The following is a 12723-nucleotide window of genomic DNA, read 5'->3' as shown; positions in this document are numbered from 1 at the left end:
GTTTCTTAAGTTTTTATTATTTGCCGTTTTATTGTTATTATTATATTTATTTATTTATTAGATTAGATTAGATTCAACTTTATTGTTATTGCTCACGTCACTGGTACAGGGCAACAAAATGCAGTTAGCATCCAACCAGAAGTGCAGTTTTATAAGTACCTTAGTAGTAAGTATGGACAGATCTATGTAAATAAAACTATAACAGGCTATGACTATAATACAGTGAGGATATGTACAGGGATATAAATGACTATAATATGGCTATTGTAGATACAGTATGGATGTGGCAATATATAATAACAGTAATATGTACAGTATTGCAGTGAAGTGACTAGAGTATGGTTATTGCAGATTATATAAATTATAAACAGTATGATCAATGAATCAACAAGATAGTAATATGTACAATAGTGCAATGAAGTAGTGCAATGAAGTGATGGGGGGGGCATAGATCAGCGGGGGGATGTAAGTAGTGGAAGGGGTGGGCAATGGGGGGCAGAGTTCAACAAGGAGACAGCTGTTGGGAAAAAGCTGTTCCTGAACCTGGTGGTTCTTGTCCGTAAGCTCCTATAGCGCCTCCTCCTATTGTAATGTACTGCTTTCTGGTCTTCCAATGGCGAGTCTCAAAAGCTTGCAGTTAGTACAAAATGCCGCAGCGCGACTTCTTACAAGGACACGCAAGTGTGACCATATTTCTCCAATACTAGCCAACCTGCACTGGCTCCCATGGCATTGGAGCCATGTTTGGGTTTGCAGTCGTGGGTGAAGAGAGAGTAGAGGAATGGACTTAACACACAGCCTTGTGGTACTCCGGTGTTTATGGTGAGGGTGGAGGAGCAGTGGTGGTCCAGCCGAACATGTTGCGGCCTCTTGGTCAGAAAGTCCAGTAACCAGTTGCAGACAGGAGCTGTGATGCCCAGGTCTGCGAGTTTGGCTACTAGCTTGGAGGGGATGACTGTATTGAATGCTGAGCTGAAGTCTATGAAGAGCATTCTGGCATATGTGTCCTTATTGTCCAAGTGTGAGAGGTGTACTCCTGTTCTTACGGTAGGCAAATTGATGGGGGTCCAGGGTGGGGGGAAGGCAGGATTTGAGATGTGCCAGGACTAGCTGCTCCACTGCCACTGGACGGTAGTCATTTAGGCACGTTGGGGCGGAGTGTTTTGGTACTGGCACGATGGTAGTGGTTTTAAAGCAGGTTGGGACAGTGGCCTGGGCCAAGGAAAGGTTGATAAGTCCGTCAGGACCCCCGCTAGCTCACCAGCACATGCTCTGAGAACACGACCAGGGATGCCATCAGGTCCTGCAGCTTTGTGTCCGTTGATCTTGCGCAACACTGCTTCAACGTCAGTAGTGGAGAGTCTTAGTGGTTGGTGATCAGCTGTCCATTTTGCCTTTATTGCAGATGTGTGGTTGTTCTTCTCAAAGCGAGCATAGAAGTTGTTGAGCTCATCTAGGAAGGATGTGTCAGAGGGAGGGGGGGAGGGGTTGGTGGGTTTATGGTCTGTGATGACTCGGATGCCTTGCCACAGGCGTCGGGGGTTGGAGTTGGAGAAGTGCTCCTCAACCCTTAGCTTGTAGCAGTGCTTCGCCTGCTTGATGCCCCGTTTCAGGTTAGCCCTTGCTGTACGTCTACTGATTGATTTTCTTTATTCTTGATTTGTTTATTTATTTTTCATCTTATTTTGTGTAGAAAAATAAAAAGTAAGATATTTGAGAACAGTGGAATGTTTTATCAGAGCTTTTCTTGTAGAAATTGGAACCAAAGTGAAGTTTTTTAATTTTTTTTTTTTTTTTTTGAAAACCTGATGTGGCCCAGTCTCACCCAGACCCCCAAGTAAATTGAGTTTGAGACCCCTGCTCTAGAGTGAACCCGCTAGTGAGTAACTAGCCAAAAACTACAAAGAGAAGAGTTAAAACACTTCAGTTAAATGAAGTTAACACACTTCACTGGAATGGATTGTGATCCTCATAAAGGTTCCAAGGTTCCTGCTCAAGAAGGCCCGTCTGAAGGTGACTGGTGAACAGTCAGCAAAGCAGAGAATGTGCTTTTTTCCCGCTCGGGAGAATGTGATGTGTTCAAATGCAGACAAAATTTCACATGTTTGCCAAATATAACCCGTAACGCCGTCCCGACTCTCGAACATGGAGGTGGAAACATTCTGTTTTGGGGCAGTAGGCCTCAGACAGAACACCAAAGATGTCTTCTATCATACGACCAGAGCAACAGAGGAGCGCCTCAAAAATAAACACATTAAGATCCCGGAGTCGCAGATTTAATCCCATATTCTATATTATTTTGTAAAGCTGTTATTAAAAATACTGTTGCCAAGAAAGTGACACAAGCGGTGTAACAGGTCTTCAAATATTTATATATATTTATACTCATCACTTGGTTTATTCACACACCCACACATATATATTACAAACAAAACTTTCAGTCCAAACTGCACAACCGAGCCCAGTGAGGTTAATTCAATCAGACAGATTTTTTTTTTTTTACAACTTTAGACAGGCTTCACTTCTGCATAGCTCAAATTTATCTAGAGAGAAAAAAAACACTTTAAAAAAAAACATTACATCGCATATTCCTTCATGCTGCTTTTCGTAGCAAGAGAGACGGTTGTGGTAAAAGGTGTCGGTGTAAATGTATGTACATGTAAGCACAGAAACGAGGCGAGGAAATCAGCAACGCGATCAGAAAACGTTCATTCATAACAAATATTCCCTTTCTTGTAAACAAGTGAAATGTAAGACATTGCTGCAGAAGGCTCAAAAGGCAAAAAAAAACAAACAAAAAAAATGACCTATTGCATGTCGTCAGATATTGCTCTCTGTGAGATGATTGAAGTTGACAGGCTGTGAATATTAAACCAAAAAGAAAAAAAAAAGTGCCATGATGATAATGAACAAAGTGCAGCAAAGTAGAAGTGGAATGGAAAAGAACATCTGCATGAAAACAGACATGCTTGGTCGCCTGTTCGATCGGACACACTTCAGGAAGTGTGTTTACCGAAATATACTTCAATGGTGTCGGTAGATGGCTTGCAATGTAGTGCAAATGGGCTGCAGATGAGGTCATATGAATAAAAAGGCATATCGATACCATATAATACATAGAAAGGACAGTTGCAAAGAGGAGCACGTCACCTCCATACAGTCAAGTGTCAATCTGGCATGCAGTAGTAGGACATCTTGGCCCGTCCTTCCTTTGGCTGTTACAAAGAGGAGCAGACAAGCCCAGAGATGGAACGTTTGGCTGTTTAGCCAAGCTAGCAGCTTAATAGGGAGAAAGAAAAACCAAAACAAAACAGGAAACAAGAGAAGAAAGCCACATGCAGAGATGCATTGTGTTTAAAGTGTCTGTTGCAGCCACAAGTCCACCAACCCAAACATTCCTTTATGTACGCTCTTATAATATATATTTATATAATATGGCTGGGGATAGGGGGGGGGGGGGCTTGCGTTAAAAGTCAAGCAGGGTATTTGAGGCTGTCATTTGTTTCTCTCCATGGGAGGAGTGAGGACACACCTGGGTGGTAGTAAACATCTCTCACACACGCATACATACATACATGCTCAGCCGGCGGCGTAGCTGCTTAAGAAAGAGTAGAACATGGGCAGCTTCATGCGCTGCTGGTCCCGCCGACACCACGCCATCACCGTGCCCTCGCTGTTGGCCGTGTACAGGTGGTGCCCGTCACACGAGTACGTCAGGCTGAGGCAAACAGAAGACTTGTCAAACAATCGCTACAACAACAAAAGTATACGAGAAAAGCATACACGCGCAATATTACCTGATGATAGGTTTGCACGACTTGGGAAAGGTGATCTCTCGCACTGGTTTTAAGTCCCACGTGCTCCAAAGTCTAAAAGGGAGATGAAAATTATGGTGGACAGATGAAAGCGATAAATTCATGAAAAAGAAAACACTCACCTGACAACTCCATTTTCTAGCCCGCCAGCGATGACGTTGACAGACACGCCCTCCGGTTGATTGGAGAACGCTACGGAGCAAATGATCTCTCTGCAGTGCACATGGCCGATGAGGTCTCCGTTCACGGTCCACAGACGCAGGTCGCTACCTCCACCCACTGTACACATGAACCCAATGTGGGTTCAAATGCAAGAACGATGAAGCCATATACCGTATTTTCTGGACTATAAGTCGCAAAAGGCCAAAAATGCATAATTAAGTAGAAAAAAACATACATAAGTCGCTCCAGAGTATAAGTCACACAAGGCCAGAAATGCATAATTAAGTAGAAAAAAACATACATATAAGTCAAATTTTTTGCGGGTAATTAATTTACAAACGGAAGGCAAGTTCTAACATTAATAAAACAACAGAGAACAGGCTAAATAGATGTAAGATATGCTAACACAATGCTTATTCAGCTACACAAAAAATATATAAACATGAACAGAAAAGGTGTCCAGTGTTTATGTAACATAAACAGTTTTTTCATGTATAAGTCGCTCTGGAGTATAAGTCGCAGGAACAGCCAACCTATGAAAAAAAGTGTCACTTATAGTCCGGTAAATACGATATATATATATATATATATATGTTTGTGTGAACAAAGAACAGGAGTCTAAAGGTGACCATAGGGGTGTTATCTCATGTCTGCAGGGCTCTAATAATGGTAAAACACGTATTTAAAAGGTCACAAACTGGTTTTCTATGCTCTAACTACAAATATATTCAATTTAATAAACATTAAATCCTGCTTTGGGGGCGGCACGGTGAGCTAGTGGTTAGCGCGCAGACCTCACAGCTAGGGGACCAGGGTTCAATTCCACCCTCGGCCATCTCTGTGCGGAGTTTGCATGTTCTCCCCGTGCATGCGTGGGTTTTCTCCGGGTACTCCGGTTTCCTCCCACATTCCAAAAACATGCTAGGTTAATTGGTGACTCCAAATTGTCCATAGGTATGAATGTGAGTGTGAATGGTTGTTTGTCTATATGTGCCCTGTGATTGGCTGGCCACCAGTCCAGGGTGTACCCCGCCTCTCGCCCAAAGACAGCTGGGATAGGCTCCAGCACCCCCGCGACCCTCATGAGGAAAAGCGGTAGAAAATGAATGAATCCTGCTTTGCCAAATGCACCTATTGGGGTCGGGTATGGAACCAATTAACCGTGGTAAACAAGGTACAGCTCTATTTTCTTTTCATTTGACCCTTTCCCGCCATGTTACTCAAATATTGCTTTGTTGTGGTCTGCATCAAACATAAAAGAAAAAAAAACACAATCTGCCTGAAATGCGAAATTGTCTATGGAACACATCCAATGACCTCCTGTACTTGACATAGGCGTCAAGGATCCTAAAAGACCACTGACTTCTAGACTGGAGCTTTCACCTGAATCACAAACTGTGGCGATGTCACCGGTGGTCTCGCTTGCAGAAACTGCTGTTACGGGGCTCTTGTGGCCGGTGAGGCTTTGCACATAACACAGCCTAAAAACAAAACAACACAACATTTTGTTTATTCATGTGTGTACGTGCGTGTGTGTGTGTGTGTAGGCCTTGAGCCAACCTGTTGAGGTCCCAGAGGATGCAGGTGCCGTCCGTGCTGACGCTGATGAGAATGCTGTAAGGTTTGCACACAAACAGGCTGGTGACCTCCCCCGTGTGTCCGTACAGGTGAACCTGAGACTCCACCTCCATCTCCGATGGCTAAAAAAAACACACACACACACACACACACACACACATTAGCGACACAGATTGTGAAGGATTCATCTCAGGTTTTATGACGTATTTTGGTTGGTGTTAACTGTCACAGAAAGGGAAGCAAGAATCCCTGTTTGAACCCCTTAATCCCACTTGTGGGCTCACTGGAAATGTGATTCAAGGGCAACTGTGATGTGACTAATGAGGCTGAGCGTATGAGCGCTGCACGCCTCTTAAAAGAAGAGGAAAAAAGCAGGAGTGGGGGGATGTGTGTGTGTGTGTGAGATGTGGAGGCGGAGGGCTAGAGGGGTACGTCGCCATGGAAACCCACTGTGGTGCTAGTGAAGCGGTTGCTGTAGGCGGTGATGACTCCACACTTGCTTCCCGTAAATAGCTGGCAGCCATCGGGCACCCAAGCACAGCTGGTCACCTGGAGGAGACGCGCGTACACACGCAGTCAGACGGACGGCGAGCTGGCAGCTGATCGCCGCGATTGTTAGCATATGGTTAGCATAGGGTTCACCTGGTGCAGTGGGGAGCACTGAATGAAGTTGATGGGCGGTTCGCTCTGTTTACTCTTCAGCCTCAGTATGTTATCTGCGTAGCCCCAACTCAAGATGGCCGACCATTGGATGTCTGTGCTGTGCATGCTCCGAACACCTGCATGATACACCAAGTACATATCAAAGTATCACACCAGGATGCGCGGTACTGCAAAAAACACCTGTGTCCTACCCTGTTCCTTGCTGTAAATCATCATGAGGCAGAACTTGCGTGACAGTCCGCAAATGGCCCGTGTCGGCAAAGCCAGAAGTGATCCAAACCTCTCACCATGAGGCTGGCTGAAGCAGACCACCGGATCGGGAGCACTAGGGGAGCCCACGTACTCGCCCCACTTTAGACCCTTGATCCACGGCAGTGGGCTCTGTGGGCAAGGCAGACTCAGGTTAGCTAGTATACTGTAAAAAAAAACCATGGTGAGACCATGATGAGCAAATGTAAACTTATGAGCACAAGTGTAGTTGGATTGGAGGAATATAATTATTACATAATTCATCAATCAAACTTTACACTCCTACTCATGAGGTTGAACGGCCCCATTATTCATTCATTCATTCATTTTCTCCCGCTTTTTCCTCACAAGGGTCGCGGGCGTCTTCGGGCGAGAGGCGGGGTACACCCTGGACTGGTGGCCAGCCAATCACAGGGCACATATAGACAAACAACCATTCACACTCACATTCATACCTATGGACAATTTGGAGTCGCCAATTAACCTAGCATGTTTTTGGAATGTGGGAGGAAACCGGAGTACCCGGAGAAAACCCACACATGCACGAGGAGAACATGCAAACTCCACACAGAGATGGCCGAGGGTGGAATTGAACCCTGGTCTCCTAGCTGTGAGGTCTGCATGCTAACCACTCGTCCGTCGTGCAGCCTAATATAGAGTAATTTTTCATTCATTCATTCATTTTCTACCGCTTTTCCTCACGAGGGTCACAGGGGTGCTGGAGCCTATCCCAGCTGTCTTTGGGTACACCCTGGACTGGTCGCCAGCCAATCACAGGGCACATATAGACAAACAACCATTCACACTCACATTCATATGGACAATTTGGAGTCGCTAATTAACCTAGCATGTTTTTGGAATGGGGTACGCATGCACGGGGAGAACATGCAAACTCCACACAGAGATGGCCGAGGGTGGAATTGAACCCTAGTCTCCTAGCTGTGGGGTCTGCGCGCTAACCACTAGACTACCATGCCGCCCCGGCCCCATTATGCTAAGTAAAAATTTTATTGATGTTTTAACAGTAACATGAAACTGTTTATGTATGTATATTTATATATGGCCCGCATTAAAACTTTCTAGATGGAACTGAACCAGTTTGGGTATTGAGCTTACGGGGCAGATGATCTCCTTAGCCTGCTCTCGGGTTTCTCTGAAGGCCAGCTGAACCAGGAGACCCATAGCGGCCGGCAGCTCGCCCTCCATCATGAGTTTAGGACCAGCCCTGCTAACATGGGAGGTGCTGAAAAGCTGCCTGGGAGTCTGCCCGTAAGTCTTGATCATGGTCTCTAGCGCTCTTCGCTGAACTGGATCTTCTACTGCCGATACGTCCATGCCAAAATAGGTCTGTGAAATTTGACAGAAATATGTTAAATTTTTGGATCGAACGTGATTAAAAGTAAGGGATTCTTACAGCTGGGTGGAAGACGTTGATAGCTTGGACCGCAGCTTTGCCTTTTTGTTTGAGTCCAAACACCAGGTCGATCCACTGACACAGCGTTTGAGACACTTGGTCCGACTCCAGCGCCTGGCGGTGAATCAGGATGAACAGACGCGGGTCGTTGCGGGCCCAGGGAGGCAAATTGACATGGTTGACCCTCTCGCTGTTCTGACGGACCCCAAAATCAAAGCCTGTTGAGACAAATGATCAATAACCAGCTTTGAGGAAGTGCTTGAGGATTAAAAAACAAAACAAAACACCAATCAGTAGATTTTCAAGTGTAAACATAATAACCCTCTCTGTTGACCAGGAATTCCGGGAGGTAGAAAAACTCAGGGATGAGCTCTTTCACATCCGTCATGGACTCATAGGAGGAGAGGCGCCATGTGGTGTTCATGGAGTGAAACGTCCGGTCCGGGATATCAAAGCTCTGATCTGATTAAGACCAAAGACAATCTAATTAGAAATTCGATTCAGTGATTGGAACGACGCCCCTTTGATGACCTTAGACACCACGTTCGCTGAATACATTTAGCGTCACATTAAAAAAACGTCTCCCAGGATCACAATAGAGATTGGATGAATGAAAAAGGTAATTACAGGAGGGAGGAAAAAAAGAGATGAAGGACAAATATAAAAGACAAAGTAACCTTTCATGGCTGTGCTAGAACACGTTTGGATGGGAGCACTAAAAGCGTCACCACTTGTGCTTTTTTTTGGCGTATGCACACTCTCCTAATACAGTAAACCTCGAATATATCGGACTCGGATATATCGGAAATTCGCTCACAATGGACAGACAAAAAAGAACCAATTTTTCTGTAATGCATTTCCAATAAAAATTCATTGCATATATCGGATTTTTTATAACGGATTTCGCCTATTTCGGACAAAATCTCCAGTCCCGTTCCAATGCATTTCCATTAAATTTCCCTCGCATATATCGGATGGCCGCATCGTGGCGCTCCGATTCACCGAATCGTGACAGGCCGCTATACGACGTCATTTGCAGCGTTTGCAGCGTTGCCTGCGCGTCCAGGTACATTGGAAACATAGTCAAGGAAGTGCCTTTTTATAACGGATAAAATCCGATTTACGCATATACCGGATATAAATCCGATATATGCGTAAAACGGACATTTTCTGGTATACGCATATAACGGATTTCGCTTATATCGGACAAAACCAGTGGGAACAATTGAATCCGATATATCCGAGATTTACTGTATTATCTCCTGTTAAAGAACTATTTAACTATTATTTTGCATTTACACAGATAGTTACAGTTTTTCTCGATTGTTTAAACACATTTTCTGAAAGGATGCCTCATATTCTCAGAACTCTACACACAAATCCAAAAATCACTCACACATTTCTGAAAACCCCTCAATTCTCCTGCAAAATGAAACTTTACATCCAAAACAGTCTTCATTCTTCTCAAAATGGTGTTTTGTCTCCAAATGACGCACACAAACCACAATATGAACAAATATTTATATGAACCAGTTGAACACTGATGTGCTCAGTGTAAAACACTGTGATTACATCATATTCATCATGACTCGGGCCTTTTTGGGTTCAGTGTGACACAAAATATTTTAGAATTGTTTTTTTGGTTTTTTGGTATTTTTTTGACTCAGAACACAAAATTACACAGAAATATATTTTTTTATTTTTCACAGAAAGACAATCTACGAAGTGTTCATCACAGCCAACACAAAGTTCCACATACAGTGGTCTGCATCTAAACGTATACAGCTTCAGTTCAAGAAATAATAATCATCATAAACAAAAAAATCAATCAATAACAAAGCAAAAGACTATGCTGCATCACGTCTTCTGTTTGGGTCAGGCCACAGCACCTCATCTACATCACATGCAAGGTTTTCTCTGGCCAAGCAGCGGGGGAAATATCGCCTAGCATGGCCAATCCAGCCATGGAAAGCATCCGCTGGAATCTCTCTACATGCATCTTCCATAGCTTGGAGAAGGGGATTGTGTGTTTGTGGATTTCTGACCCTTTGCCCAGCCTCCCTCATTGTTAGACCGCTAATTGTAAAAATGTGTGACAGGTGTTTACCCATGTGATGAGTCCGTGTGAATAATAGGAATATTCATTTGACTGTTTTGAGTGGCGTTGTGTTCTTTGTGAAAACAAGAAGTTTACTACAGAGAATTGTGTGTAGTGTTTTAAAAAAAAGTGTGTTGTAGATCTGCAGTCTGAGTGTAAAGCAGGAATTGCTTATAGTTTAGCAGACTTGGATCATGGAGTTGGTGCATTGGTTATATGTTGTGGTCATTGGGTCTCAGGCATCGCAAATTGTGTGTAAACAATCGAGAAAAACTGTAAATAAAAAAACGGTCATAAAAGGTTAAAAAGAGTGCCTCACCCTGGTAGGCGAGGAACATCTTGGTGAAGGGTGGCATTCGCACCAAGAAGTGCAGCACAGTGCCGCTGTTGGAATAGTGAGATCCGTAATGGTAAGGCTGGACGGGAGGCATGGGGTCGTCTTCTCGGATGCCCTTCCTGTACTCCTCTTCCAAATACTACACAATAAAAAAAACACACTGTCAAAACGTTTGACACTACAAGAAAATGTGATGAATAAAGACAAGATCTTACTCTGTAATTGTCCACATAGCGATCTTCTTTCTCTTTTGATTGGACGGCAATTGGCTTGCTTAAATTCCTGCATGACAGAAAAATATTACAGATGCTTGATATTGGCTTTTTTACTGAGATCATCCAGCACTTCATAACAAGACAGCAGCTCTTCACTTAAACTATAATTTAGCTGTAATGAACACATTATTACTCCGGTTTCCTCCCACATTCCAAAAACATGCTAGGTTAATTGGTGACTCCAAATTGTCCATAGGTATGAATGTGAGTGTGAATGGTTGTTTGTCTATATGTGCCCTGTGATTGGCTGGCAACCAGTCCAGGGTGTACCCCGCCTCTCGCCCGAAGACAGCTGTGATAGGCTCCAGCATCCCCTGCGACCCTCGTGAGGAAAAGCGGTAGAAAATGAATGAATGAATGAATGAACACATTATGCTTCAACTGTAATGCAAACATGTGATACGAAAAGTGCTAAAATGTTGCATGTGACTCAAAGTGATTCTCCCTCAGGTGTGATATTAAATATGCAATTTGCATGTAAACATGCATATTGAATATTTACACCCTCAGTTTCACAGTTTCATAAGGTCTCACTTACTCGCTGATATCAATATGGGCACCAAAAAAAAAACTAAACAAAAACGATACAGACATGATCGCACTGGCATACAAATTTTTCTGCTGATATTAGCACTCGAGTGACAACAACAATTTCCAGCTGATATTGGTGTATAATTGATATAATTGTGAGTGATATCCCTACAATATACAAATATCTTTTCATCTAATGCAGTTTTTTAAATAAGCCCAAAGCTATTCATACCTTGACCAAATGGAATTAAGGTCAATTTATATTTGGACTTACATTATTTCTTATATGAAAAATTTATTTGGTTAATGTCCATTTTAGTTAGAGTTCTTTTCAGAGTCACTTATACAGAGGTACAAGCAAAACTGTGCTCCATCCATACATATACAACATAATGGATAAAAGGATGACCAGGCAATAAACAGGGAGAGAGAAAAGGGAAGAACAAGAGGAGAGGGAAAGGGGGGGAAAAAAAGACAATTCCAAAGTAAGCTCCTACGGGGGAGTACAGTGAGGGACTGGCAGAAAACCTCCACAGCAACATAGGCACAAATAAACACCTTTACAACATGAGCTCCAGACTTGCACCGAGGGAGGGGGGGGAAGGAGGAGTAGAGGTGTTCCCAGCGCAAGCCGGCAGCCTGCTACAGCAAATGCAGCCATAATCGTTTATTCATTCATTCATTCATTTTCTACTGCTTTTCCTCGCGAGGGTCATGCGGGGGTGCTGGAGCCTATCCCAGCTGTCTTCAGGCGAGAGGCGGGGTACACCCTGGACTGGTCGCCAGCCAATCACAGGGCACATATAGACAAACAACCATTCACACTCACATTCATACCTATGGACAATTTGGAGTCGCCAATTAACCTAGCATGTTTTTGGAAAGTGTGAGGAAACCGGAGTACCCGGAGAAAACCCACGCATGCACAGGGAGAACATATAAACTGCACACAGAGATGGCCGAGGGTGGAATTGAACCCTGGTCTCCTAGCTGTGAGGTCATGCAGCCATAATCGGTGCAAGCTAAATATGCCTCTGGTTTAAGTGCAAATCAAAGCAGCACTGACCTGTAGATGGTAGAGTCCTGCAGATCCAGAGTCTCACTGGTATAATCTCGCAGGATGAACGGGAACACCGGGTACTGCATGAGGTCGTTGAAGGAGCGACCGGCGTGCTTGTTGAGATGTGTGAGGTACTCAAAGTTGGAGATCTGGCCCGAGCCCCATAACTGCGTGAGCGGCGTGATGTTGCCGTGCTCCAGCAGGTTGGGCAAATCGGATGTCAGGATGTTGTGGTAAACGTCATCACGGAACTTCAGGGAGAAAAATGACAGACATTTGTACACAGCAATGGTATGTCAAATAATGTTTCATTATTGCCTAACATTTGCACAACTTCTTGTTTGGTTTACCTTGTTGTTGTCAAAGGCTAACAGCAGCGTTCGACCGTTGGTGAGAAATATCTCCACAGCGTTGTCTCTCAATTGCCACCATCGCTTGTGCACCTCCTTGATCTCCTCATAGGTCCAAGAGAAGGAAGGTGCCTCCGTCTCACCGTGCAGGCTCTGTTCAAACACATACACTAGTACACCGAGCAGCCTCG

General features: G+C 44.1%; 1 protein-coding gene across 8 annotated transcripts in view; it reads right to left on the bottom strand.

The window, feature by feature from the left end:
- Positions 1-528: 528 nt before the first annotated feature.
- lyst (lysosomal trafficking regulator) overlaps positions 529-12723 on the bottom strand; it is a 63980-nt gene continuing 51785 nt past the window's right edge. For 6 of the 8 annotated variants that reach the window (XM_058058299.1, XM_058058298.1, XM_058058302.1 and 3 more), the window contains 15 exons: positions 12533-12685; positions 12189-12433; positions 10532-10598; positions 10299-10455; positions 8203-8343; positions 7882-8099; positions 7584-7814; positions 6410-6599; positions 6198-6334; positions 6006-6104; positions 5538-5677; positions 5361-5458; positions 3938-4094; positions 3798-3869; positions 529-3718 (listed from right to left, as the gene is read on the bottom strand). In XM_058058299.1, the coding sequence (XP_057914282.1) occupies positions 3580-3718; positions 3798-3869; positions 3938-4094; positions 5361-5458; positions 5538-5677; positions 6006-6104; positions 6198-6334; positions 6410-6599; positions 7584-7814; positions 7882-8099; positions 8203-8343; positions 10299-10455; positions 10532-10598; positions 12189-12433; positions 12533-12685 (2244 nt within the window). In that variant the 3' untranslated portion in view covers positions 529-3579. The remainder of the gene's footprint in view (positions 3719-3797; positions 3870-3937; positions 4095-5360; positions 5459-5537; positions 5678-6005; positions 6105-6197; positions 6335-6409; positions 6600-7583; positions 7815-7881; positions 8100-8202; positions 8344-10298; positions 10456-10531; positions 10599-12188; positions 12434-12532; positions 12686-12723) is intronic. The other 2 variants (XM_058058304.1, XM_058058306.1) reach the window with 1 other exon arrangement.

The sequence above is a fragment of the Doryrhamphus excisus genome, chromosome 20 (genome assembly GCF_030265055.1).
Source record: "Doryrhamphus excisus isolate RoL2022-K1 chromosome 20, RoL_Dexc_1.0, whole genome shotgun sequence".
Classification (NCBI taxonomy): Eukaryota; Metazoa; Chordata; class Actinopteri; order Syngnathiformes; family Syngnathidae; genus Doryrhamphus; species Doryrhamphus excisus.
The sequence above is the reverse complement of the archived record's forward strand: the minus strand, read 5'-3'. Positions and strand labels throughout refer to the sequence as shown.